Source organism: Balaenoptera acutorostrata, chromosome 13, assembly GCF_949987535.1.
Source record: "Balaenoptera acutorostrata chromosome 13, mBalAcu1.1, whole genome shotgun sequence".
NCBI lineage: Eukaryota > Metazoa > Chordata > Mammalia > Artiodactyla > Balaenopteridae > Balaenoptera > Balaenoptera acutorostrata.
Genome location: NC_080076.1, coordinates 86,142,539 through 86,170,334, shown reverse-complemented (window position 1 = coordinate 86,170,334; position 27,796 = coordinate 86,142,539). Strand labels below are relative to the sequence as shown.

Below are 27,796 nucleotides of genomic sequence, written 5' to 3'. Positions count from 1 at the left end.
CTCGTGTTAATTTAAGTTACCTGGAATTCTTATTTGAATTTGTCTTATGGTTTCTGTAGCATTTTGCAATTTCTAGTAGAAGACACTGGCTAGAAATTACTTTTTTTTTTTTTAAAGAATTATGCTATAGGCAATACCATGGTGAGCAAAAATGTAAAAGGAAGTTGGGAGGAGTGAAAAAACTTAGTAAAATAAATCTGTTTTCCTACTATTATAAGGGACAGAACTGGTGTACAGTATTTGTTAAATATTCCATATGTTATTCAGGAAATAGATTAATACATTAAAGGGATGTAAGCACTTTTATTTTAATAAAGTGCCTTATAACAAGTTCTTTGTATGCCCTTTCCTCATTATCCCTTTTGAATTGTCTAACCTGAAGTACTAAAACAGAAAACAACTTTGTCACTAAATTGAGTAAATTTAGGGCATAGTTTTGGTGGAAGGAGGGGACTACAGAACTTGTACTTCATTTGCTTTCACTACAACAAATTCATAATTTTTAGCTTTCCCTGGAAAAACCCTTTGAAAAACATCTCCACAATGTAGTAGCACAAGGGAAGACTGTTTAATGTGTTTTGGTAAATGTTTGGTTTTCCCAGAGCACAGTTATTTTGGGGAGAGATGGCTCTTCATGCTTCAGTGACAAAGTCAAGTTTCTGGGGAAATAACACCATGGTTTTTCATTTTGGAGTCTTCCCAAATTCACATTTTCCTGGTGAGCTGTACCTTCTGAAATCTGTTTCATTAAGAATGTTTGTGGCAGGGGTGGTGGGGGAAGAATGTTTGTGGGCCTGTAATGCAGTGTGGATATGAAAAGCACACATTAAACTGCTTCCTGTGTTTTTCTGTGGTATTTTAGGAACTGGCCATACACGATGAATGATATGGTCCATCCTGTACTCATTTAGTAATTTAAAGAATTTTTGTAGCCAATTTTAAACAGGAAACTAGTTTTGATTCATTTAGTATGTATTCATTTAGTATGTCTAAAATAATTGAGTTAGGTAATCAGTATTCTTAGTAGAGATTTTACATTCTTACTTGCATGCTTGTTTTTGAAATCCAGGGGGTAGTTTATATTTTAACATCCCAATTGGGACTAGTCATATGTAAAGTTATTAATAGCTACATACAGCCAGGGGAAACCATCCTGGACAGTGCAGATTTAGAGGGAGGCATATAGGTAATTGCAATTTGCATAATTAAATTTTACAAAGCAATTATTGGAGTCCTGGGGGTCGGGGACAGTTAACTGCTTGGCTCAATTTGAAATGAGTTTGTAGGGAAGCTTTTATATGCTTAAACTTTGTTTCCCCTTTTTCCTGGCTGTTACTGTGCTTTCCATGTCAAAGCCTGGTACTCCATGATGGATGTTTTGGGCTTTACTCTTGAATGCGACGGGAACATAAGTTGCTGTCCAGGAGATTCTTTAAAGACATGGTAGTAAGACAAGACCACACTATTTGAGGCAAGGTTTTGATAAGCTGTGTGAGAGCAACTGGCTTGGAGGATAAGAAAATTCAAAAATGATGTTTCCAATTTGGGTGATCATTCATTGTGATTAAATTAGAAAACTTAAATACTATAGTAGGTTGGTGGAAGGAGATAGAAGCAGAAATTAAGTTGTGTTATTCAAAGTTAATTTCATGGCCAAAAGATGATTTAAGAATATACTTAAATATAATTTCTCTGGGGCCCTCTCCTAGTTCTCCCACTGGCTGTGCATCAATTTCTGTAGTTGTCTCATCCTTAATCCCAGCCCTCTAGGGCTCAGTTCTAGACTTCTTTCCCACTCTGTTCTTCACTATGAAGTCTCATTCTCTATCATCTTTGTATTTACTTTCCATAAAAATTTGAACCAGCCAAATGCTAATCTTTAGTTCAGTCCTCTTTGGAGCTTAGCCAAATATCTGTGTAATATACACCTCCACTGAGCCCGAAAATTTTACCTTCAATGTACTAGTGCTTCAAAAATTTCTTCCACTAGTCTAGTTACTTACCTAACTAGAGTTATATAAGGATAAAATTGTTTATAAGGATAAAATTGCCTCAAGGTACCACACAGCCAAAATGGAACTCACCCTTTACTCCCAAACCTGGTCAACATCAAATGATTTTTTTCTCTATCTCAAATGATCACTTATTTAGCCAGTTTGTTAAGTCAGAATCCTGGCAAATAATTCACCACCCTTTTCTCTCATTCCTATATACAACCCTTCAGTTATCTGTTGCTTTAATTTTATCTTTTAAATATCCTCTATTAAATATCAACTCTTCAGCACTATTGCCACTACCCTAATCCAAGCTAACATCTGTAATCTTATTACAAAAATCTGTCAGTCTACTAGATTTGGAATTTTACATTTGCTCCATCGCCAGTCCTTTTCCTATCATGCCATCAGGACCATCTTACCAAAATGAAAATTTGTGGGTCATAGACCCACAACTTGTTTAAAATGTTGAAATGACTTCCCAATTTTGGGGTGGAAACAATGTCCCTAATGTGGTGAGTAGTCGCCTAATGTTCCAGCCTCATCTTGCTCCACTCTGCCTTTTCGTTCTACATGCCATTTCTTCAGACTAGGACTCTCTTAATTCCATCCCCCATACTCACCACCAACTTTGCCCTCCTAACACTTTATAATTCAGTTCAAACCTCAGTTCTTCGATTCACTGACTCACACAGAAATGTCAAATTTGTTACATATCCATTCCTGTTTTTATTTCACATATTTATTTCTTAATATGATGAATACCCATCAACATCCACTTTGACCCAAGAGCGGGAACATGTATGTTTATTTTTTGTTTCTTTCTTTTGCTAGACTGTACCCTCTATGAAAGCAGGAACTTCTCTAGTTTGCTCACTCTTAACACCCTCAGCTCCTAGAACAGTGCCTGGCACATTGAACTCGGTAAATGTTATTGAATGATGAGTGATTGAAGGAGAGAAATCACCAAAAGCTGCAACAGACAAATCTAAAATAATCTAAGATCAAGCTAGTTCTTCATGAAAAAGTGAAACAAGTCCAGTAAACTGAAGTAGCTTCTCCAAGATCACAAAGGTAGTCTGTGGCAAAACTGGAGTTCCTTATTCACCAGAATCTGTGATAAGCCGTACATCGTGCTCTGATTTTTTGCAGCCTTAAATGCATAAGAGACAACTCATATTGTTGTAACACATTCTGATATAGTTGGGCTTTCTTCACGTTAAAAAGGACCAGTCCCAGTATGCAATGCAAACGATGAGTTAACAGTCGCTTAGAAACCCATATCCCAGCATGCCTTGCTCCCGAGCGACCTCAGAAGTGGGCATGAGAGACGCCATTGCATTCTGGGAGTTGTAGTCTCACAGGACTGGCCCGCCCATTATGCAGCTTCGGCGGCCTACGTTTGGAGGAAACCGTACTGGGTGGCTTAGGGCGGCCGGAGCCCTAGAGAGCGGTGCCGCCCAACAACCTTTGCCTTCGGCTGGGGGGCCAGCTCCGCCTCTTCTCGTATCTTTCCCATAGCCCAAAATGGCGGCGGAGGTGGATTTCGGCGACCTAGAGCTGTTCGAGGCGTTTGACCACCTAGAGGAGTCGACTCCGAAGCCAGTTCACACCCTCTTCAAGGACGACGACGGCGACGAGGAGGACGAGAATGGGGTCGGCGACGCGGAGCTGCGGGAGCGGCTTCGGCAGTACGAGGAAACCATCGAGCAGCTCCGCGCCGAGAATATCCTTCCCGCTCGCTGGGCCCTGTCACTGGGGAGTGTGGTGTGTGCCGTGCCCGGGAGGGTGCGGGCGGAAATTCCACGAGGCTGAGAATCGCGGGTTCGGGTTGCGTAAGCTGTCCCCGAGGCCTCGGCGCAGACATCTCCCCTTCTGGGATCCGTATCCTGGACCTTATTCGCTCCTCCCGCCCCCCAATCTGGGGCCGGTTTTTAGTGTTATTCCGGACTCTTCCAACTGTTCAGTTGTATACTCTTCACCACTTCCCTTCCCCTCTTTGGAGTCGTTATCCGATCTCCTTTTTTGGAGCCAAGCTAAAGTTGTTGCAGTCACGCTGTAGTTGTATGTTAGGAGACACCGGATGCTTAGACCTAGGCGCAGATGTGTCTTTAGGGCGGGGCAAAAGTTAGTGGTGCTAGGATGTGCAGTTGGGGGCGTTAAGGAGTCGAGGCATGCAGAGAGAAATGGTTAATTGCTTGATGAACTTCGGGGATTCATTTTAAAGTTCTTCCACTTTGAAATAGCTTCCGTGGTTAAGGTCCATTGCAAACCCCTAGGGAAAACGCGCCAAATAAGTTTCCGTTTGCCTTTAGTCACATGTTTACAGCCTTTCTAGCAAGATGCGTTAATATGTTTATTCCCATTCTTAGAGAATTTTTGGTGTTTTTTTGTTTGTAATACACATGCAGGTAATTTTGGCTCAGGTAGTTTTTCTAGTGTAAAGACCCCTGAAAGTGGTTGGTAAATCATCTTCTAAGGTTTTCGAAGTCATTTTTTCATAATGCCTTTTTCCTCGACATTTTATTATGAAAAATTTCAAAATACAGAAAAGTTGAAAGGAGTTTACAGTGAACATTCATAGATTCCATCCTAGATTCTTCAGTTCTTAACAGTCTGTTATGCTGCATAACATTTTTGGTTTAGTCTGTTAGTCTCTTTGAACTACGTGACCCTGCCTTAGAAATACCATGTTGGAAGGGATGAAAACTGTATTTTAGTTTGTAGATCCAGATACCTAGCCCTGCAACAAAACAGGAGGTCAGTAAGTGTGTCATCCTCAAAATATTTGTCTTTTAACGTTTATAACATATGTTTATAACATTGACACCAACAGTGAGGTTAGTAGTTGAATTTTATGATCTTCATATTTCTATTTAATGAGGGCTTATACTCCTTAACAAGTAATAACATCAAGAACTTAAAAGAAAATTGAACATTCTGACTCGACCAAGGTATGAGATCTTGAATTTGAATATTTAATCACAGGGTTTTTTTTTGCAAAAAGGGTGTTTAGGATTTTTGTACCATTTTGTACTCAAGAAATCATAGTAATGATCCTTTATTTTTAATTTGTGAGGGTAAAATTTGAATTCTCACAACCGTATTAAACTTTGAAACTGACTTATTGGGTGAAAATACGTGTGAAACACAATTCAGAAGTTTTTGACTTAATGTTCAGAACAGGCAAGTTATCAACCTAGCTGTTGCTATTCAGCGAACATTTCTGGGAAGTTAGAATTCAGATTACAGTATTAATCTGGCTGAAGATTTATTTATACAATTAAAATGTGCTCATAAATAGAAATAATGCAAGATGCAGCATTTTAGAAGAAGAGAAAGTAGTTGCTTTTGAAAAAAGTACAGTGAGTAAATTTGCATTCAGGCATCTGATTTTAATAGAAGAATAAATGTTGATATTTTGTAATATAAATTTATTTAGTAGTCACTAAATTAAAATATTTCTTAAAGTACAAATTTATTACACAGAACGGTATGTTAAGGCTTTCAGAATATGGGGTACCCTGATGCAGTTTCACATGGAATTTTTTGTCCCTGGTACCAGCTGAATTAACTGGCTACACTGGTGACTAAAACTTGAAAATTTTAGAATTTAACATATGTAGAATTTAGACATATTTCAGAATATGTCTAAAGAATAACTTCTCTATGCCCTACTTTCCTTCCTCTATGTGAGCACGCTTTGTAGATCTACATTTATTTTTGGTTAGGTAGTAAACATATTGAATGTAACTAGGATTCTTAAAAAATCACAATTTTTATATATGTAAAGATATTTTATTTAGACAAGCATATGCTTTGTAATAGAGTTGTTCATTTAAACATTAAATATTTATTTATAAGGGGGTTATAATCACCTGAATTCAAATGATTACAGCATCATAGGCTTTGCCAATTTATAAGAAGCAAGCATTAGTATCCTGAAAAAGGAATATATATATATATATATATATATATATATATATATATATATATATATATATATTTTAAATTAATAGTCCTCCACATTGTCAGACTGACAAAGCTTTCTACAGAACACCGAGGAAGAAAAAAATAAAATTATTTAGATAAAATTGTACCCTACATCTCTTGATTTAACCCTTATCTTTGGAACTTTCATGATCAGAAGTGTCTCTTCTTTTTATCCAGTAAACATTGTGGGGTGTTTTTTTTTTCTTTTTTCTGTTTTTTCTTTATATGATGAAAATTTTCAAACGTACAGAAAGTGGAAAGAATAGTACAGTTAATACCCATATTTTCATCACTTAGATTTAACAATATTTTGCCATATTTCCTTCTTCTAATTCCATATACATACTTTACCCCAAATATTTCAGCATGTATTTTTTTCCTAAAGACTTTCATGTTACCACAACACCATGATCACACCTAATAACTGGCACGATTTCCTTAATAACATTCCCAACCAGATTCAGATTTCCCCAGTTGAATGTCTTTATTGCTGATTTCTCAAACTGAACTCCAGTCAAGGGTCATGCAATTGCATGTAGTTTTTAAAAACATGATGTATTTTTTAAAACTGAAGTTTGTGCAAATTGAAGCAAGTTTCTGGGTGTCTTCATATTTTAATTTTATTTCTCTACTTGATGTGGGCAGTTCCACATACGGATTGATTTATTTCACGTGCTGTACAGGTAGAAGGATTTGAGGCAGGTGTGGAGGAATCAGAGCTTCAGCTGCTCCCAGGTTACCGAAGGGCTATATAGCAGATTTCCAGGCTGCAGTCTAGTTCTGTTTTTTGCAGTATTTGAAAGTCAAATTCAGGAATGAGATACTTTTTACATCTCTACTTTAAAATTTTGGATTTGAGCTACTTAGTGCAGTGTGCTCTGCCCTCCAGAAAGAGTCTACCCATTTATTTATAGTGTTTCAATTTCCCATATATTTCCAAGCCAATTTCACTGATTCTTTCAGAAATATATTCTTGTAACCTGCTGGTTTATTCAATTCGTCCCTCCCCTCAATTTGTAAACAAACAGCCATTGGGTAAAGAAGCTTTTTGGTTGAAAGATTAACTGTAGTTTTTAATTTTTTTATGAAATATTTTTTAAAATATGTAATGTAAAAGATACCCCTAAAAACTGTTAAAGTGGGTAAAACTGGAGTTCTTTGTGGTTCTTGATCTTATTTGTAAAATATTATATGATCTTTGGTACTTAAGAATTATAAAGATTCAGCGTTTATATATACATATGCAAGTTTTACTTTAATGTCTTCTAAGAATATGTTTTAACTTCTGTTTTAGTGGAATATTGGTGAACAATACTAAATTAGATGGACCTTTATTTCAGATTCTATTTATGAACAATGTTATTTCAAAGTAAGTAATTTTCCCTTTCCTAAATATTATGAGCTGATGTATTTATGATACAATGTCTTCTATAAATACGCTGTTTTCATTTTTACTTTATATACCATCTTTATTCTTTTACTTAAAATTTATGGAATCATGATAAGAGTGAGGACATTAGAGTCATATAAACCTGCATTTGAAGCTGGACTCCTCTACGTTCTATATCTGTGAACCTGGACAGGTCACTGACCCTCTCTGCATATCAGTTTCATCACTGGAAAACAGGACACTAATAGTAACTACCTCTTAAGTAGCTAAATGAGCACCTGTAAGAGCCCAATAAATAGCCTCAAATAAAAGTCACCGCTACTGCCATAAATAATCTTAACCGTTTCTCTACCACAATCAGGGAAGTAAGTTTTCCCTGTTGGCTATCTTCAAAGCTTACCCACATGATTTTTTTTTTCTTTTTAATAGCAAAACTAGACCTTTGCAAGCCTTCCAGCATGCTTGGGTCTAGGATGACTCAGTGCATTCCTGCAGTGCTTGCTAGAATGTTCTGACATGGTTTGAGGCCTTGACCTGTCCCTTCCTCAGAGCATGGTCATAGACATTTCAGACACTTGCTTGCCCCCTTCGGCGTCACTTAATCATATTGTTATCTTAGGCGCCGGGCAAGGTAAAGGGACCACTCATAGGGTGTTACCTGGGTGGCAGGTCCATTGGCTGCTTCATCTCAGCAGCAGCAGAACCTGAGGCTCTGGGAGGGTGGAGCAGCCTGTGGTGAGCGCAGGAGCCGCGCGGTGCTGGGCACGCGGGGCTCCGGCGCCGCTGTCACCGTCAGAATCGGCCTCTATCTCAAACTCCTGGCAGTCTTAATGTCTGCACCGCTCAGCTGGTGTTGTGCCTGCAGAAATCTTAGAATGTCAGAGCTAACGAGACCTGACACATCAAGTCTGTAAAGAGGAAGTTGGCTCTTTTGGCCCCTCCTGAACTGAGCACTGAAGAATATTTGATGAACGTGGTTCTTAACCTGGAAAGCTGGGGAAAATAGACCTCAGTCATTTTTCTTGCATTGCATTTTGGTCTTTTCTTCTCCAGTGTAATATTTACGTAGGTGTTTCCTTATATGTGCAGAGAGGGTGTCTGGGAGGAGGATGTGGAAGAGCTGAATGCACTGATTATCTTTGTGTTGCAGAAATAAGGGGCTGAGAGACAGGGTAGGAAGGGAGCTTTTCGTTACGTAACTCACCCTTTTAGTTCTTTTGAATTTTCAACCATTTACGTGTATTATAGATTCAAAAATTAAGTATGTAAAATTTATAAATAAAATCCATTTAGTCTTTGCATAAGTATTTGCCAGCTGTTACATCCTAGGCACTGTATTAGTTTATCATAATCATTTTATTAACTTGACAACAATGTATATATTTTTCCTAAGGAATAGATTCCTGAGTGTTACAAAGAGTCAGCGATTTGATAAACTCTGAAAAACAAAATAACAAAATTTACACATGACATCTTCTAAAAATGCATAAAACTCAATCAAGTCAATGTTTTACTCTGTCTGGGTTCTGACCATTTTGTCCTCTTACGCAGGCAATATCATCAAGAAATAGAGGAATTTGTATCAAATTTAGTAAAAAGATTTGAGGAACAGCAGAAAAATGATGTGGAAAAGACTTCCTTTAATCTTTTGCCCCAGGTATTTCAAACTTAAGAGATTTTAAGATTAGTAGGTTATGCTTTTCACTGGCAATTGTTAGGCTCCGGGGATCCTCTTGAATCAAAACCAGAGTGACTGTTGAGATTGACTGTTACCTCCCATCCTGCAGCCTTGCTTCCTTCTCCACAGTCTGACCAGCGCAGCCACAGGGCTTTCTTTTGGATGACGGGTGCTTTTCTCAGGGAGTCATATTCACACCTGGCTACACTCAAAACTGAAACCTCTTTATTTTCTATTCCCTGACTTGGACACGTGGTTTGGGGCAGAAAATTAATTTTAGGTCAGAAAAAAAAGTCTCTGTTTCTGGGGTTTATAAAAGATGGATTCTTTTTATGTAAAACGAACAGGTTCATATGCCATCCTTTCTTTCCCTTCTACTTGTTTTAAAAATCAACAGCATGCCCAAAGAAATCTGAGAGATTCCACTCTGAATATTAGGGCATGAGTTTACCTTAAGAAAATCAGAATTATGATTTCTGGGCTTTTTTTTTTAATTAAAAATTAAGGTAAGTAGAGTCTCTCAAATAAGGATCTTTAGCTGTTTATCCTCAGAGGTTGGAGAATGGAGTATTCTAATTAATTAAATTTTTTGTTTATCACCTTTAGTTTTCACCTATCAGATATAATTTTTAAAGATTAACGGAACAAAATACATTTAACAATAAAAACCATACTGAAAAAAAGAAAAAAAACATATTGAATATTATTTAATATTTGATTCAAGAAACACTTCAGAATTTTGTAGTGGCTTGAGGTCTGTAAGGGTTATAATATCAGTATTGACCAGTAATACCAAGTTATGTATTATTTTAATCTTTGATTATCTGATTTCAAGGTAAAGTCTGTCTTGTCAGTTTAAGTGTTGAAAGTTCCATAACTAATATTTGTTAACACAAAAGTCATAGTGTAAAAATAATTTAAAAAAAAAAAGTCATAGTGTATGCTAATGTTCCAGAAGATACTATCTTTTATATATCTTTTTAACTTCCCCACTCGGGAGATTTCTTTCATAAACATTCCTACCTAGCTTAACTTCTCAACTCACCCTAATTATGACAACAATGAATTCAAAATTTTATATACCTTAATGGTATGTATTAGAAAATAAAGTGAGTGTGTTCAGATTGCTAATATTTGAAATTTAAAGTTGTTAGAATTTGGTTACCTTTTGTAACGTGTGTTTCTCTTTGTGTTAGCCTTCCAGTGTTATGCTAGAAGAGGACCATAAAGTAGAAGAATCCAGTGCTGTTAACAATAAGGAAGCTTTTAGTGTAAGTTTGGACATTCAAGTTTTGAATTCTGCAGATATGTTTCCTATCCTATGTCCATTGGGTGGCATTTAAATGATAAAGTTGTATAGTCATATGTCATCAGATGGTCACACATTCTTTCATTAAATTTGTTGTAAACAACAGTGTAGGCTTCAGCCTCTAAATACCATAGTTTGCTTTTTAATAACCATTTCACTGTGGCCTGGGGGCACAATAGATATACTTTGGAGGACTTTATTTTTCTCTTGACTATCCTCTCTGTTCATCTTCTTTCCTTTCTTTCTTTTTCTTTTTTAATAGATTTTTTTTTTTTTAGAGCAGTTTTATGTTCACTAAAAAATGGAGTGGAAGGTACAGAGATTTGCCATGTATCCTCTGCCCCCAGACATTCATAGCCTCCCCCACTATCCGCAGCCCCTACCAGGTGGTACATTTGTTACAATTGATGAACCTACATTGACACATCATTATCACCCAGAGTCCATGGTTTACGTTAAGGTTCATTCTTGGTGGTGTACATTCTGTGGGTTTGCACAAATTTATAATAATATGCATCTACCATGAGACTATCATACAGAGTAGTTTCACTGCCCTAAAAATTCTCTTTACTCCACCTATTCATCCCTCTCTCCCACCTCTATTCATTTTTAAGAACTTGGATGAAGATATAGAAAGCATGCTTGTGGAACTTAGAGATGGGTGAAGCTGAGAGGGGTATATAGCTAATATAACAGGTGGCAGATAGGAAATTTTAAATGTTCACAGACTCCAATGGTGGGTGAAAAACAGAAGACGATTTACAGAGATGAACCTACATTTAGCCCTTTCAGTACCTATGCAAAATTCAACAGTGTCAGTGCAGTGTAGTGGTGTGATTTTGCAACTTAAAAATTTTTAAAGAAGATGATGTAATCCTGGATTCCATTAAAGGAAGACTAGGTTTCATGTTCATGGAGTATTGTGTCCCATTGGTGTACCACAATTTAGACTGAATTAGTAAGTGCAAAATCCCCCATTTCCAGGCAGGTGCCACTTTAAATCCCAGAACCTTAGAGTTTAAAAGGGAAATGAAGTTATCTAATTCAAATTCAGGAATCTTTCTTTAAAGTGCCCTTAGAGCATCTTGGTCTTTTTTTGAGTCTTTCCAGTAACTTGGAATTCACTTTTTTAAAAAATGAGACAAACCACTTCATTCTTCACACCTGTGATAGAAATTTCCACTCTCTAAAAGTTGAGCTGAAATGTGCTTCTTGTACTCAATCCAATCACTGGTCCTAGTTCTTCCACTTGGCATTTATAGGGTGATCTAAAACGATACCTTTGCAAATATCAGCCTTTATCACATTTGCAGAGATGTGTACATACCTTGTGAATTTTTTCAGTAAGATCTGTGGGCTCTTCATTATCCCAGCACCCCCATGTCTTTAAAATTGTGGAAAACTGAAAATAGATTGGATATAGATGATTTTAAGGTGTTAGTAATTTTCTTAAGCATGACAGTGGTATTGTGATTTGTAGAATGTTCTTATTCTTAGAAGGCTCATACTGAAGTATTTAGGGGTGCAGCGTCATGAATAGAGTCTGTAGCTGGTTATGTGTGGAAGCTAGAACCCGGGTAGGAAGTTATTGTATTAATCTCAAGCTGGAGAAAATAGTGACTTAGACTAAGATGATAGTGGTGTCAACTTACTTTTCAAAAATGGCTCAGTAAAAATGTGTGTGTGTGTGTGTGTGTGTGTGTAGAGATGTGCACACAAAAATGTCAGTTAACAATTGTCGAATCTAGATGGAGGGTACGTGGGTGTTCCTTGTACCATTTTTTTCAACTTTTCTGTAGGAAATTGTTCCCAAAAATTGGAAAGAAAGGAAAAGAGTGATTGGGAGGAAAGGAAGTGGAAACAGTGACTATATAGATATAGACAACTGTCTGAGGATCTTGCTGCAAAAGGAAGCAAAGAAATGGGGAAATTGGAGGGAATGTAAGAGTTGTTGACAAGTTTTAGTTTTTTAAGTCTGGAGAAAGTGCAGCTGATAGTAGTGGTCCAACAGGAAAAATTCAGTGATCTAGGCAACAGAGGGGAATTCAGTGATGGAGATCTTACTTACACATCAGAATGTGGCTCCTTTAACTAGGGAGTTGATTATTATTTCTAATAATTTCATCCAGAAATAAATTGTTAAAACAATTAATCATAGCCTTACATTATTTAATGTCTTTTTTTTTCCTGCTTAAATAGCAATATTTTTTGACTTGTTTTCTGCAGGTTGTAGGAAGTGTCCTGTATTTTACTAATTTTTGCCTTGATAAATTGGGGCAACCGCTACTAAATGAAAACCCTCAGCTTACGGAAGGATGGGAAATACCCAAGTATCCTACATAGTGAATGAAGATCTTTATGCATCTTGCCATTAAGTTCACCTTTAAAAAAAAAAAAAAAAAAACACCAAATTTTGCAGACTATGATAACTATTCCTTAATAAAACTCACTAAAGGTACCAGCAAGTCTTCAGCCACATTGTTTCTCTAGAAGGGCAAGAAATACAAGTAAAGGCAAAAAGGTTTGTGTGGGGAGTTGCTTTTGTTTTCTTCTTCTTCTTCTTTTTTAACCGAAACCATGAACTCTTTTAGCTTGAAAAGTTAATATTCTTTATTGCTAGCTTACGATAAATAAACAGATTAAACCAGAACTTCAATATATAGACACGTTAAATGTTTAAGTCAGTCATATTGGAATTCCTTGGTTCACGCCTGATGTGCCTGGGTGGGTGGAAAGGTATCATTACTGCTGTCAGTTTGATCGCTGTCTTATAACCATCTACCCCTCTCCAAGTTACCTAAAGGAAAATATGATAATCTGTTTGCCTTGGTTCTTCTGTTATTAGCCACTGAGAAAACTCAGAGGTAACAGATCAGTCGGGAACACAAGGGTTCTTGGTTAAAAGACTTGGTCAAAAGTACTGTTTGTTTAAATCACTAAGCACAAGAGGTGAAAGGGTACTCATTTTTGCAGATAATAATTGGCGATCTACATGCTTTCTTGTCTCTGACACACGTTGCTGTCATACAGAATTTTGTTGATTTGCTTTTATATTTCTGTTTACATTATGAAAATCTTTGTTTTTTGACCAAATAGGCCAAAGCCTCACTGTTTCAATTGTGGTTCTGAAGAGCATCAAATGAAAGATTGCCCAATGGTAAATTTTTCTCATATAAAAAAAAAAATCTTTGAACCAGAGCTTTCTAATGTTTTCAATGCATCTGTGGCATTGTGTGATGTGAAGAAACTTCCTGTCTTACTTTCCCGTAGTCCTTGATTTTGAAATCTTTCCAAATTTATACATAAGTTTTAAAGACATTAGGTTTCTTAAAAAATAATGTATTACAGTACTCTGTATTTGAGATGAATAAAACATTCTGAGAGTTCATTTTTAGACAACTTATTTTCAAAACTTTATTTTATGTTATGATAGTACCAAGGTAATAAGAAATTGAAGGACTGCTTCTCTTCTTTGCTTATTTTTCTAAAGTATCCACTCTTTTATACCTGTCCCTTATGCATTAAAACTGAAATAATCTGTGTGCTTGACCTAGAAAAAGTGCTTGTATTTATTTAATTTCTGAAATATTTCTAAACTGCTCGATACCATTCTTTCCAAACACATTATGATTTAGCCTCGGAATGCTGCTCGAATAAGTGAGAAGAGAAAAGAGTATATGGATGCCTGTGGTGAGACAAGCAATCAGAATTTTCAGCAGCGATACCATGCAGAAGAAGTAGAAGAAAGATTTGGAAGATTCAAGCCAGGAGTTATTAGGTACCTCTGTCATTTTACCGTAGAATGTCATTTCTACTTCCCCACTATTTGGAACGTTCTGTGGATCTTCAGGGTAATAATCAAGATATAAGTGTTCTCTAGCAAGGCTCTACATAATGTACATCAATTAATCCAAAAACAGTTATTGGAATTTTAACTATGTGTTTGATAGGCACCGTGCCACAGGTATATAATATAAAACATAGAAGAGTTTTAAAATGTCAGACCAGTATGTATTTTCATCCAAACAAGAATACAGTATTTTTCTTCCTCTTTTATTTTTACTCAGTGAGGAACTTCAGGATGCACTGGGTGTGACGGACAAGAGTCTTCCACCTTTTATATATCGAATGCGCCAGCTAGGATACCCACCAGGCTGGCTCAAAGAGGCCGAACTAGAGACCTCAGGGCTTGCACTCTATGATGGAAAAGGTATAGTATGTTCAGTTAGATAAGTCAGCTTAAGTGTTCTTTTTTTTTTTTAATTAAAAATCACAGTAAAATGGGGTGGGAATGGCTGGCTTATTTAGTGTGTGCTGAGTTAACTAAAAAATATCTTGATGGTGTTTCCCTTGTTTTACAAGGAAGGAACTAAAACTTCATTGAGAGTTATCAGATGGTTATCTGGAGTTGCTCAGTGACTACCTAGCAAGGTATTAGCTCTCCAGCTAGACCGCGTAAGCTCTTGCCTTTCTCAGTAATGGTAACAGAAATATATCCATCTCTGCCAGGAGACCTATAAAAGTTAGAATAAATAAACACTCCTATAATCTAGAACTTCTCTTAGGTACCTCCTCTAGAAAAATATTCACATGTGCGCACAAGGAAATGTATGTATATAAAGATACTTTTTAACATTGACTATGATAGTGAAAAATTAAAAACAACATTAAGGCCCTAAAGGGGAATGGCTAAGTAAACCGTGGTAGATCTGGGGGGTGGAATCCCTGCAGTATTTTTTAAAATGGAGTAAATCCATGGAGCTAACTTGGCAAAATCCCTATGCAGTACTGAGTTTAAAAGGCAAGTTTCTGGATGACTTACATATTATGATACCATTGATCTTAAATTTTAAAAAAAACCCACACGGATGAAACAATGCTCTATATTTTCTATGAGGAGTTATGTTTGTAAAAGATATTTTTGAAAGATCTTAACCAAGAACCACCTAGATTTCAGGGTTTGGACTCATAGAGGCCTTCCCTGACCACTTTATTTAAAGGTGTCTCTCCCATGTTTACCCACCTGTTCTACCAGTCTTTATCACTTCACCCTGTTTGCTTTCTTCATGCCCTGTCACAATTTGTATCTATTTATTTATCATGTAGCACAGTGCCTGGCATCTGGTAGATAGTAAATAACTTTTTATATAAAAATTTTTAAAGTCCTAACCAATATACAGCAAACTCAACAGTGGTTATCCCTGAGAAGGAAAACAGGATTGGGCTTAAGATTTTAGTATTATCTCTAATGCTCTACATTTTTAAAAAATGAAAGTGTTTCTAGATATTACTTAGGTAATTAAAAATAAAAATAAAAAATTTAGGGACTTCCCTGGCAGTCCAGTGGTTAAGACTCTGCACTTCCACTGCAGCGGGTGCAGGTTCGATCCCTGGCCAGGGAACTAAGATCCCACATGCCGCGCAGCACAGCCAAAATAAATAAATTAATTAATTAAATAAAAACTAAATAAAAAATTTACCACCCCCCCCCCACCTCAAGTAGTACCAAAGAATATTTAGCACAGCCTTTTTTTTTAAATTCTATTTAAATTTTATTTATTTATTTTTGGCTGCATTGGGTCTTCGTTGCTGTGTGCAGGCTTTCTCTAGTTGTGGCGAGCGGGGGCTACTCTTCATTGCGGTGCGCGGGCTTCTCATTGCGGTGGCTTCTCTTATTGCGGAGCACAGGCTCTAGGCGCGCGGGCTCAGCAGTTGTGGCTCACGGGCTCTAGAGCACAGGCTCAGTAGTTGTGGCGCACGGGATTAGTTGCTCTGCGGCAGGTGGGATCTTCCCAGACCAGGGCTCGAACCCTTGTCCCCTGCATTGGCAGGTGGATTCTTAACCACTGTGCCACCAGGAAAGCCCCAGCACAGCCTTTTAATATATCCCCAAGTCATGCTGACATTCAGATTATCATTGCTCGTGCCACTCTGTAGATGCTTGCATTTCTGTGTTTTCTCTCTCTCTCTCTCTCTCTCTCTCTCTCTCTCTCTAAGTTATTTGCTTGAATAGGGATTCTTTGGACAAAAGATTGTAGATCATTGAGAGCCTCTTAAATCTCTTTTAATCTGTAAGTTCCCTTTCTTGTTTTTAACAAAACTCTGTATTTTGTCCTTTTGAGTTTTCGAGATTTTGCTGATGCATCCCCATGGTGTTATTTTAGCATGTTTCTCTGTCCCTCTGTTTCCTGTGAATTGTGGTGGAATCAGTCACTGGTGATCACTGCCTATATCTATCTGTTAATGATACAGATGACACACTGGTTATATTCTTATTCTTTCATTACTTGGCTTCTTTTCCTGAAAACTTATATAAAGAGAAACTTCTCATCAACTATTTGTTTTCCTTAGGTATATAGACACGGGACTAGCAAAATAAATGTTCGATTATTTAGTACTTTTCAAAATAATGAAGTGGTTCCCAAGTATCTTTCAAAGACTATTCTCATCTGTAAAGTGGTTTTAATAGTATGTACCTCTTAGGGTTGTTATGAAGATTAAGCGAATGAATACTTGTGAACTGTTTAAAGCACTATCTGAAAAGAAAACACTAGCTCATACACAGTAACCATTATATAAATGTTTATTAAATAAAGAATTGGAATAGAGGATTAGGCAAATCATAAGACCAGTGCAAAACAGACTTTTCAAGTAACTCATGGAAGAACTAAAGTTTCCAAGATTTTAAATGTTTATTTTTATCAAAATAATACGTCCATGTTGTTTAAAAATTATAATCTAATGGTTCAGACAAATTATAATTAAAGCTATTCTCGGAATAATTCTGTGGTCATGAATCTAAGCACTTTCCAGGTCTACTTTTGGTCTGGAGAGGGATTTATATGGGCATCTAGCAATATTAAGCTTTTTGATGGTCTGTAATAGATGGTGCTGATGGAGAAACAGAAGCTGGAGAAGTACAACAAAATAAAAGTGTCACTTACGATCTCTCGAAATTGGTAAACTATCCAGGTTTTAATATATCTACTCCCAGAGGAATTCCAGATGTAAGTGTGTTGGTTTTTTATTCTTCTGGGATGTGACTTTATTTATGTAGATTGTTCAAAATGTTAGCTTATGTAGCAATTACTGTTCCATAAAGAAGTAAATGTGTTACTTTTGTGTTTAACTTTTTAATTTCCTTTATGTTGATTAGAATATTAAGTGAAATCTTGAATTCATCAAAAAGAAAAGAACCCCACAGTTTTTTCCAATTTTATGCCCTAAGAAAAGGAGCTAAAATAGAATGGTGAGATTCTATAAATCTAGAACTATTCTAAAATTAAAAGATTATTTTTTTAAAATATGGGATGGTTTGAAGCAGTATTATAAGTTTTACAGAATTAATTGGGAAGTAAATTTCTGCCTTTAATAAATCTAAGTATACTATAACTTTTCCCTACTCTTCCCTCTTCCCCCCCTCCCCAAAGTAAAATTTCTCCTATACAAGAAAGGTTTGCTACACTTAATCTTTTCCAACTTTCATCTTACGTTTCAGGCTTTAACAACTAACTATAGTAGTGGTGATGGTGGTGGTGGTATTTTAATAAAAATGCATTCTAGGTGTTCTTAGGGACTGGGCTTTAGAGAAACAGCCAAAGGTCTGAACTTACAGTCTAGTGAACAGATACGAAGACGTGTGTGATTAATCAAGGGCTGAGTTGCATGTACAGATCATCAGTGCCTCTGGAAGTGGGTCCAAGTACCAGCCTACATCAGAATCTCCTTGGGGTGTGCATTAGAAATGCACATTTTTGAGCACCGCCCCTTCCCACCCTTAGACTTAACTAACTTAGTCCTTGGAATCTATAGGTTTCACAAGAGCCCAGAGTGATTTCTATTGAGAACCACTGTTGAATGTGTTACTGGCGATAAGAGAGAAATGAGTGATGTTGAACCTTAAAGATTATTGCTCAGTTTGGAAAGGGAAAGAACAGAAGATAAAAAAATCAGCATGAGTGAGCGAGTTAGGAGAAGGGAACAGTTAACAGTCACGAGAACAGCGCTGGTGCGTCAGGAGGGGGCGGGAGCCAGCCAGGCCGGATGAGAGTCTGTGTCGTTACTGCCTGTAAGTTCTTCTTGTAGTAGGTAGAACCTTTCTGGGCCAAGCAGTTTTGTCAAGTAGTCTTTTAGTGTTCAGTCCTGAGCGTTCTGCAGGCAGAGTTGGGGGTTTTTTCCCCTTCAATGCTCCATTATTTTCATTAATTTCCCCAAAAAGGAAAAGTCACATATGAAGCAGAAATGTAATTTGAGACCTCCACCTTACCTCCTGTCAGCAGACTATTCAAAGCATGACGTTTTCCAAATACATACTTATTTTTCTCTTCTCCTTTCATCATTAGGAATGGAGGATGTTTGGTTCCATACCAATGCAGGCATGTCAGCAGAAAGACGTGTTTGCCAATTACCTTACTTCTAACTTCCAAGCGGTAAATAGATTTTCAGAGTGTGGTTTATAAACATGTATCGTGTCTATCTGAGGAATTTTGTAACTCATTAGGCATCTTATCGCCTTTTCTCGCTTTGGGTATAAAGCACTCTGTGTGTTCTGATGAATCCAAAGGAAAAAGATAACTGCATTCACCAGTTACCTGGACTTAGCTCCAGATTGGTTTTCTACATCATATTTAAGTGAAGGGATGGAGTTCAGTTCTTTGTGGACCCACCTGACTTGTGTTCGGTTTGGTTCTCCGTTAGCCGAGTGTGAGGTCCAGCAGCAAGAGGTCTTCGTCTCTGCCCAGCCCTAGTAGTCCAAAGAAGCAGAAGAAGGAAGGCAGCTCAGCAGCCTCGCCCGCCGACATGGAGCTCGACTCGGGTAGGTTTCATCCCGTGGTTTTGATTTCTTTAGAAAGTAGGGCGAATTTGTACACTCCTGAGTTCCATAAGAAAGAGGAAGCTCTTTACGAGCAGTAACTAAAGAGGAAATCTTTTCTTTTCTCCTTGGATATCAGAGCATCTCCACTATTACTGCTCGAAGCTCAGTTGGAAGACTCATAGCTTGGTGTGAGAGCCCGCTGGGCAGCCGACTGGATACCTGAGTCAGACAGACCTACCCACCCGGTCCCAGTGGTTCTGGACCTGGACCGGCCCCTCTGGTGGGCAGCGCTTTGAGACAAGCAGTGGGACATGCTCCCCTTTGGCAGCTTGCTCCCGAGAGGAAGAAGGGCAGAGCTAAGTCAGGCTTTCCCAGTTACTCTTCCCGAGTGTATAAATCCACTAAGTCCCTCCTCCCCCCAGGAAAGAGAGACCAGGAGGAAAGTCCGTCCTCTCAGAAACCAGAAGGGAACAAAGGCCTTGCCCTCTGATACTCCCCCAGCCTTTTGTTCTCTGAACCCTCTGGGTTTACCGTGGAACCTGTGGTCAAGCAGGGTTGTGACGGTCCTTTTCAGCAGCTCAGTAGTTACCAGGACAGTCACTCTCCCACCTTTTTGAGTCCCCACTTGCCCCACTACCAACCACCACTCCTTTGGGTTTCCCCTTGGGACTACTGATGAGTAGTTTAGATTTTGCCCCCAGAAGGCTCTGGAATGGATCAGAATTTTGTGTTAATTGGATAAACTCCAAGTTCGCTCTGAACCTAATGAAAACTCACCCCTTGTTCTGTTTCCCATCACAAACCATGCCCCTCTACTCTGGTCCCATGTAGCATGTCGGATGTTCTGAAAGCGAAATGAAATGGCAACATTAGGGTAAAATGCATACAGATGCTCTAGTAATAAGATGCCAGCAATGTAAATTGCCTCAAATTTGAATGGAGACCTCCCTACCCCGAATACCCATTTTCAGATTCCCAGGGAGAATTTATTTTACTTTATTGTTTTGGCCGTGCCGCACGGCACGCGGGATCCTAGTTCCCCGACCAGAGGTTGAACGTGTGCCCCCTGCAGTGGAAGCGCGGAGTCCTAACCACTGGACCGCCGGGAAGCCCCACCCAGGGAGAATTTAAAGGTTGCAGATTAAATCACCTTAAAGCCCCAAATTGAATTATTTTGCACTAGCAACTTCAAAGTCCAAAATTAAAGCCTCCAAACCATTTTCCCAAATTTTTTATTCTGCTTGCTCTTACCACAGGAGTCTTGATGCCTTAGTAAAGTTCACAACCTGGACATTTAGCACCGACAGCCTTACTTCAATATCTAGTCTCACTTTTAACACGGCCAAAGAGTTCATAGGAAACAGAATTACAGCCTTTGCCACATACCTATGAAATTTTGAAAGCAAGCAATTCCCCAGAACCCAAAAGCAGTTGTCCCAGACAGAATTACATTCCCAGAGCCCAGCACTTCCCAGTGTTATCAAAGGCCACAGCCGAGATTTCTGAGTAAGGGCAAAAGTCTTGGTTTCTGTCTCTCAAGGATGTTAGTTAGTGCCAGTCATCTGACTCCACCACCTGGGAACTTAAATTAGGTTGGAAGAAGTTTCCCCATAAGAAGAGAATTTTGGTCTTAGGCACTTAGAGTAGTACCTCTGAGGAAAAGACACCCGAGCTTGGTATTTTGAACCATTGGGTTGTAGTTGCTTTCTCTCGAGGTTTGGGAATTTGCGGCGGTGGCACTCCGTAACTAGGTCCACACACTACCTGCAGGCGCTTTCAGCCCTGTGCTGGGAGCTGCTGCTTCTGTTTCTTGTGAGGGGATTTCTGAGGCCTAGGAAACCTTCCTCTTAAGGGAAGTTTCTCTCTGTTTGTCTGTCTGTCTCTTTCTTTCTCCTTCATATATAATTAACCAATCAAGAGCCAGCCTGAGCCCATGTGATGAAGTGAGACTCAAGAATCCAAGTTTAGTGCCTCCACATTCCTTCCGTGGTTCTCGGTCCACAGTGGAATTTGGGGCAGAAGATCTAGTGCTAGTGCTTGCCTAACTCACCCTGGGATAAACAGTTTAATTAGAACCTCTTTAGTTCTCTGTAAGACAGACAGAACCTTTGCAGAACAAAGATTATTTACCCCGGGTGCCTAAAAGGCCTGAAATGCCTTCTTTCCACACTATATATCTGATCTCTGCCTCTGCCACACTTCCTGAGGACTCAGCTGGGCCCCTACCCCGAAGCCTGTGCCTTAGTTCGCTAGATCCCCCTCGCCCTGCAGTCTGTAAGTGAATTATTTCGTCAGTTGTGCCTGCTTCCGAGCCTCTGCTGCCATCCGCTGACGCTTCTGCCTGCCCACACACATTTGTTAAATGTAGTTCAAGGTCCCAGACCACCTGCTAAAGGCCCCTCTGGTCGCAGCCATCAGCAGAGGCAACTGGTTTTGTTTATAAGCGCCTGCCTCTGTGCAGAAGCTTAAGTAAGCCTCTGCCTTTCTAGAAACAGCCGCACCTCTAAAAGAAGCCACCATAACATGCAGTCACCTGCTGAGGACAAAGAACCCCGTGACAAGAGCTTTCTTGCCCAAGCCACAGACTTAAAAGATGGGCCAGTGCCAGGATCAGAACACTCTGACCACATGTAAAGCTCAAGGCCTCAAGCCACATATCTTGACCTCCATGTGTCTTCCCACCCCCAGGCCATCCTTCTGTTGTTAAAACATGTTGTTTTCCATGTTCCCTCTCAGCACACTGAATGTCAGGGTCTTTGAGGGGGTGAATAGCAACCCCTTTCCCTACCCTGGTTCTGAACAACTTAAGTGATCATTCAGTGAGTAGTAACAGATCATATTATCAAGGCCAGTTATAGGGCTGCTTCATGAAAGGGCCAAGAGGGTCTGCTAACTGAACTGGGTTGGCTTATGAACACCCTGGTAAATGGTCCTAAAGGCAGGCCCTTCCCACCCCAGAACCACCGCAAGCCACCCCCCCCCCCACCCCCGGTCCCCAGCTTCTTCCTGCCCTGCAGGGATGAAACTCTGTAAGGCGTAGCAATTCGAGTGACTTTTGTGGGCAGCTCATTCCCAAGAAGAAGAAACAGTGAGTCAGTCTAATTGCCATTTTCCTGTGGAAAATTTTATTAGCAAATAATGTGTTATAAGTGAAATGGGTTCCATATTGCAAAGCTGTGGGTACAGTGATTCAGCTTGGAACTGTGAACTATAAGTACCTGAACATCCTTTTCCCATTTAGCATTCTTATGTTAATAGTGTTCATTGTGATATTTTGTGCAAGATGAAACTTGGGTTAAACTGTTTAGTTATGTTTTATTCTTAAAAGCATAAAGTACATATATTGTCAAATAGCTCACTAGCTTCGCCATCCCTTCTCCCTGCCAGCTGCCCCGCCCTCTGTGCTCTCTGCTGTCGTCGGCAGCACCCGTGTTCTCGTAGCTCCCGAGACTGAGAGATGCCATTTGTCTGCAGCCTCATTCCCCCGTGATCGTGGCTTTCCGTTTCTCGCCAGTTACCGAAATCTTAACACTGTCTCAGAAATTGCCTCTTCGTTCAGGCTTTTCTCTCTCACCTGATTGCTCTTGGCGCCCTTATAACTGATTTTTTTTTTTAATCCTTCCTTTCAGCTTTTTTATCCGTTCTTTGCTCTTCTGATTGAGTTAACGTCTTAAAATCTGAGTGACAGTGTATTACCCTCCTCACAGATCTTATTGCCTATACAATAAAGTTCAGACTGGCTTTGCATAGGCTTTATGATTCTGTGTTATGCAGTTGAATTTTCCAAAGTTTTTACACACATAGTGTGTTTCAGACTCCTCCGCTAGACCCTGAGAGCAAGAAGATTAATAAGACACAATTGCTACCCTTAGTTACGGCTCTCTGTCGCCTAGGATTGCAGATGTGTCAACATCATTTTAATATAAATGTGGTGGCCTGTAGTGATACATACAGAGGTTAGTATCACAGAGCTGGTTACCAGCTGTGACAGTGGCACCAAGGAAAAACTGCGCAGCCGTGCTCGATAAAGTCGTAGCCTCTTCCCAAGAATGACTTCAAGCTGCATCTTGAGGGATGAATTCAGAGACTTACCAGGGCCATGAGAAGGGTTAGGGCATTTGAGACAGTGAGAAATGCAACTACAGAAGCACGAAGCATCACGGCACATTGGTCCAACAACAGTGTGACAGCTGGAGTCTTTTAAACCAGGCAGTAAGAAATGACATGGTGGAAATAGGCAAATTCTTGGTTGTGAGAGCCTCATAAGGCACAGAGGAGATCGGACTTCTTCCTGTAGGTGACGGGAAGGCACTAAAGAGTTTCTCATGAGGTGGAAAGGTTATTAGGACCAGATTTATGTTTTAGAAAGACTGATAGTTTGGAGGATGAATATAAGGAAGAAGAGTCCAGAGGCAGGAAGGACTCATATTCCTGACAAACAGTAGTGGGCCCAAAATAACGCAGCACCTATGACAGGCTGCAGGAAAGGGTGGACCCCAGAGAGCCAAGGACCTGCTGTGGGCAGAAGGAAAGGGGGAGGACTCTCTGATGACGCACAGGTTTCAGATTGGGAGACTTCAGCCAGATGCCACTGGTGGTGCTATTAGCGAGCTTAGCAAATGGGGGAAGAGTGTGAATTTTAGGAAAAGCTCCTCTGTTTTGGACAGGTCGGATCTGTTGTGTCTGTGGGACATACAGGCAGTGATGACCAGTGACCAGTTGGCTGCGTGAACCCACAGTTCAGGCGAGCAGTCTACACTCAGGGTACAGAATAGGGAAGTAAGCCAGGGACTTCCCCGCCCTGCCTGCTCCACTTCATATCCTTCTGCCTCCACCACTCTGGAGTCTAGGCAGCTGAATTTCCAGCCCAGTTTCCTACTGTGTTAAAGTTTTCCCTCGGTTAAAGTTCCTGGCGCCAGAGATCCTGACCTTTCCCCCTGCAGATGTTCTTTTCAGGTGGATTGAGGACATTAAGTGATGGTCATGGTATCTGAGGACCCAGTTTTCCCCTCTTGAGCCAGTTATTTTGCCCAGTGAACCTCTGGATTCACCTGAGTTCAAATAATAAGTGTCAGTAAAACCAAATAAATGCTATATGACAACTCAAAGTATCTCAACGTCCTCATTTCAGATGCAGAGGTCCCGCACGGGCCCCCGAGCAGCGAAGCTTTTCAGTTTCAGCCCCCGCTGCCCCCTGGCACTCCTCCGCTGCCCCGGAGCACCCCTCCACCCATCTTCACACCTCCGCTCCCCAAGGGCACCCCGCCGCTCACTCCCAGTGGCTCACCCCAGACCAGAACGGCATCTGTGACTATGGACGAGGACGCACTGACTCTGGAGGAACTTGAAGAACAGCAGAGGCGGATCTGGGCGGCCCTCGAGCAGGCCGAGAGCGTAAACAGTGATTCTGATATTCCTGTTGACACACCTTTAACCGGGAATTCGGTTGCCTCTTCACCTTGTCCGAATGAGCCTGACCTCCCTGTCCCAGAGGGAAAAACATCTGAAAAGCAGATGTCAGATGAGGCTGAGGTACCAGACACCTGCACAGAGAAATCAGAAGTTGAACAAACCTCGAGTCCAGATTCTGAGGCTGCCTTGCCTGGCCAGAAGCAAGAAGAAGGGCCGGCCGAGGCCGACTCTGAAGGTACTCTTGACAGTGGCAGGGTCGGGTCGGACTGTGAGGTCAAGAATGGAGGCAGCAGCCAGAAGCTCCTTCAAACGGACACCAGTCCTGGAACAACCACTAAAATCCATAGCCCCGTCCCCGACATGAGCAAGTTTGCAACCGGAATAACGCCATTTGAATTCGAGAACATGGCGGAATCTACTGGAATGTACCTCAGGATAAGAAACTTGTTAAAGAACTCGCCCCGAAACCAGCAAAAACACAAGAAGGCTTCTGAATAACTGCTTTTGACATAGCACCAAGAGCTATTTAATTATAACTGTGCGTTCTGGTAATTAGTACTAAGTGGACAGGTAAAATTATTTTCCTGTTTGTCCCTCCCATGTTAAAAGAAGTCTATCTAAGGCTTAATTGTGGTCTGAAGTCAGGCCTCTTTTAAAGAACAGAAGGACTGAGCTTGCTGGTTTACTATATTTTATTCTCGCTGGTAAAACCTTGCGGGGGGGACGTAGGTAGGAGCTGGTTTAGAGGTAGTTTGTTAAGGTTTATATTATTTTTGGATCGTGTCTGTCAAGAGTGATGGTTTTTATCTGTCTTTTGTACATTGTTTTCCCTTTCTACATTTTGCTAATTATCCTGTATGTAAGTTTAATATATCACTTTTTAAAAGAAAAAATTCTAACCACTTAAAATTCATATTTCAACTCTGTCAACCAAATGAGAAAAATCAGGGATGAGCAGCTTTATCCCATTTTGGGTATTTTTGTAAGTGATTTACATGCATCAGTTTTAATAACACTTTTACTTTTTTGTAACTTCATTCTTCATATAAGCTTGCTATACAGGTATGTTCATCTTTGTGTACAAAGGTTTAATAAATTAGTTTTCATATACATAATCTGAGACTTTGAATACAAAAAGATGATTCACAGTTAAATTAGTATATACAACCTTGTAAGTTTGGAAGTAAATTATGTGCTTGCAAAAATTAGTGGCAGCAAAGGAAATAAAGAAATTACAAGTTTGGGTATTTTCAGTGGATTTCAGCCTTAAATATAGAAATAGCAAGACGTTTTAAAGTAATCATTTTGAAAAATATAAATGGAGGGCAGCTAGCCCTTGTACAAAAATAGTTTTCTAGGTTTGAATCCTATGATAATTGTTAAAAACAAAAAGTAGACATAAACAAATTGTGTTTAATTGTCAGATATATCAGATAGAGCTGAAACTATGTTTTTTGTCTTTATGTGGAATGCCATTACATCTTTATAGTCAAGTCCATGAAAATAAACATTTAGATGATCTTGAATGATTCCTGTTAGGTAGTGTTATTCTCCTCACAGGCCAGCAGAGGGAGCAAAATATAACCATTTCAGATTTGGTTTTCATTTTGGAAACTTGAGAAACCAACTTAACTGGGAAGAAAAATTATATGAAAGAGAGAAATTTATTTTCAAGGCCCTCACAGAACGTGCTAGAAATTGAATAAAATGTTTAATACTTTTGACTTTTTTCTCTGAGTCGAAGTCCATAATAAAACTGATCTTTTATAATAGTTTACATAGTGCTTTAACGTACATTATCTTACTCAACATTTCTGTCAGGTAAATATCTTATCACCACGTTATGTACATAACCTAAGGAAACTTCAGCAGCATAGAGAGGTCAAAAGGACTTGTCAACAATTAAGAAGTGGTTGTTGGGATTTCCCTGGCGGTCCAGTGGGTTAGATCCCTGGTCTGGGAACTAAGATCCCGCATGCCACGTGACACGGCCAAAAAAAAGAAAAAAAAAGTGGTTGTTGAGAGGCCAGTCCAACTAAAGACTTGACTGTTCCCTAAATCACAGAAGTAGTTGTTTAAATGCCCCTTAAGCACCGCATTGTGCAGAGTCTCCTGTGACACCAGAGATAATCTAACAGTTATCTCTCTAGCATGTGCCACAGACAATCATGTTGAGGTTCTTTGTGCTTTATTACCCCATTATCAAAATCGCCATATTAGGTAGGGATCATTAACTTCATTTTTAGAGGAAATGCCTAAGACACACAGTGGCTGAGTAACCTGGTGAACCTAAACACAGATCACTCTGACCCCCATATCCATGCTCTTAACCATTAAACTGCCTCTCTGTCAAAAGCTCTGTAAATCACTGGTTTCTCAAAAAATGGACTCCTATTTCTCTATTTATCCAGTTACTTATTGAGGGCACACTTGAGTTGTTCTATGTGCTTTGGGGCATTAAAAGAAGAAAATGATAGAATCTGTTTTAAGAGGAGGTTAGCTACTAGCAGGAGAAAATGGATGGTTTCCTCTTAGGAGATTGATCATGTGGCCATGTGAAACGGGCAAGGTACCTGGGCTATTTTGGGGTGGTGGGAGAGGCACCTAGGAAGGACTGGCTTTAAATTCACAAGGCCAGAGGTTTTAGTATTCGTTTGGAAGGTATTTGAAGACTTCTGGAAAGAGAACCTTTGAGCTAATCCTTTAAAAAGGTAGGTAGAACTACAGATTTCCATAGACAAAATGAGCGTTGAAATACACAAGAAATGGCATGAGTAAAACCAAGCAGGAACACTCAAGAAATGTAGGATGGTAGGAAAAAAAAAGACTTAAAAGTATTGTTTATTCATTGATGCTAAGAACTCTTGATTGCTTTGCTATGGGGTTTGAATTTTATTAAGACAAAGGATCTGCTAAAGATCTTGCAATGTGAAGTGACCTTATCCAAGTGGTATTTTAGGAAGTGACATCCTAAAGCAGAATTCAGAATAATTTGAGAGGAGATATTTTATAGAAGTGAACCCAGAAAAATGGAAAGTGGTTGCCTTAAGAAGGTGCCCCGTTTTTTAAATGCATTCTGTTTGGTGTATTTGAATATTAGGAAGAGAGTGTTGGGTGGAGGAGTGAGTTGTTGTTTGGACTTGGCCATGCTGTGACAGGTCTCCAGGTGTGGAGAGGTGAGGTCATAACCAAACACTTGCACTTC

At 39.4% G+C, this 27,796-nt stretch overlaps 1 protein-coding gene and 1 non-coding gene across 7 annotated transcripts; both read left to right on the top strand.

Annotated features, from left to right (window-relative positions):
- The first annotated feature begins 3,350 nt into the window (after positions 1-3,350).
- Positions 3,351-25,832, top strand: ZCCHC8 (zinc finger CCHC-type containing 8). 6 transcript variants are annotated; one of them, XM_057526762.1, is made up of 14 exons: positions 3,351-3,722; positions 4,908-4,948; positions 7,282-7,356; positions 8,929-9,034; positions 10,252-10,326; positions 12,591-12,694; positions 12,820-12,885; positions 13,461-13,521; positions 14,000-14,142; positions 14,432-14,574; positions 17,250-17,371; positions 18,707-18,793; positions 19,062-19,179; positions 24,311-25,832. In XM_057526762.1, the coding sequence occupies exons 1-14, from the start codon at positions 3,522-3,524 to the stop codon at positions 25,087-25,089; spliced, it is 2,121 nt and encodes a 706-aa protein (XP_057382745.1). In that variant the 5' UTR covers positions 3,351-3,521; the 3' UTR covers positions 25,090-25,832. The 6 variants fall into 6 exon arrangements, with proteins under 6 accessions (XP_057382745.1, XP_057382746.1, XP_007189644.1 ...); XM_007189582.3 differs by having other exon boundaries at positions 3,352-3,720; positions 4,911-4,948; XM_007189583.3 differs by having other exon boundaries at positions 3,635-3,722; positions 7,328-7,356.
- On the top strand, positions 7,820-7,954 carry LOC130704684 (small nucleolar RNA SNORA9). Its single transcript, XR_009005138.1, has one exon. It is a non-coding gene; the product is annotated as a small nucleolar RNA SNORA9 (small nucleolar RNA).
- Positions 25,833-27,796: the final 1,964 nt, after the last annotated feature.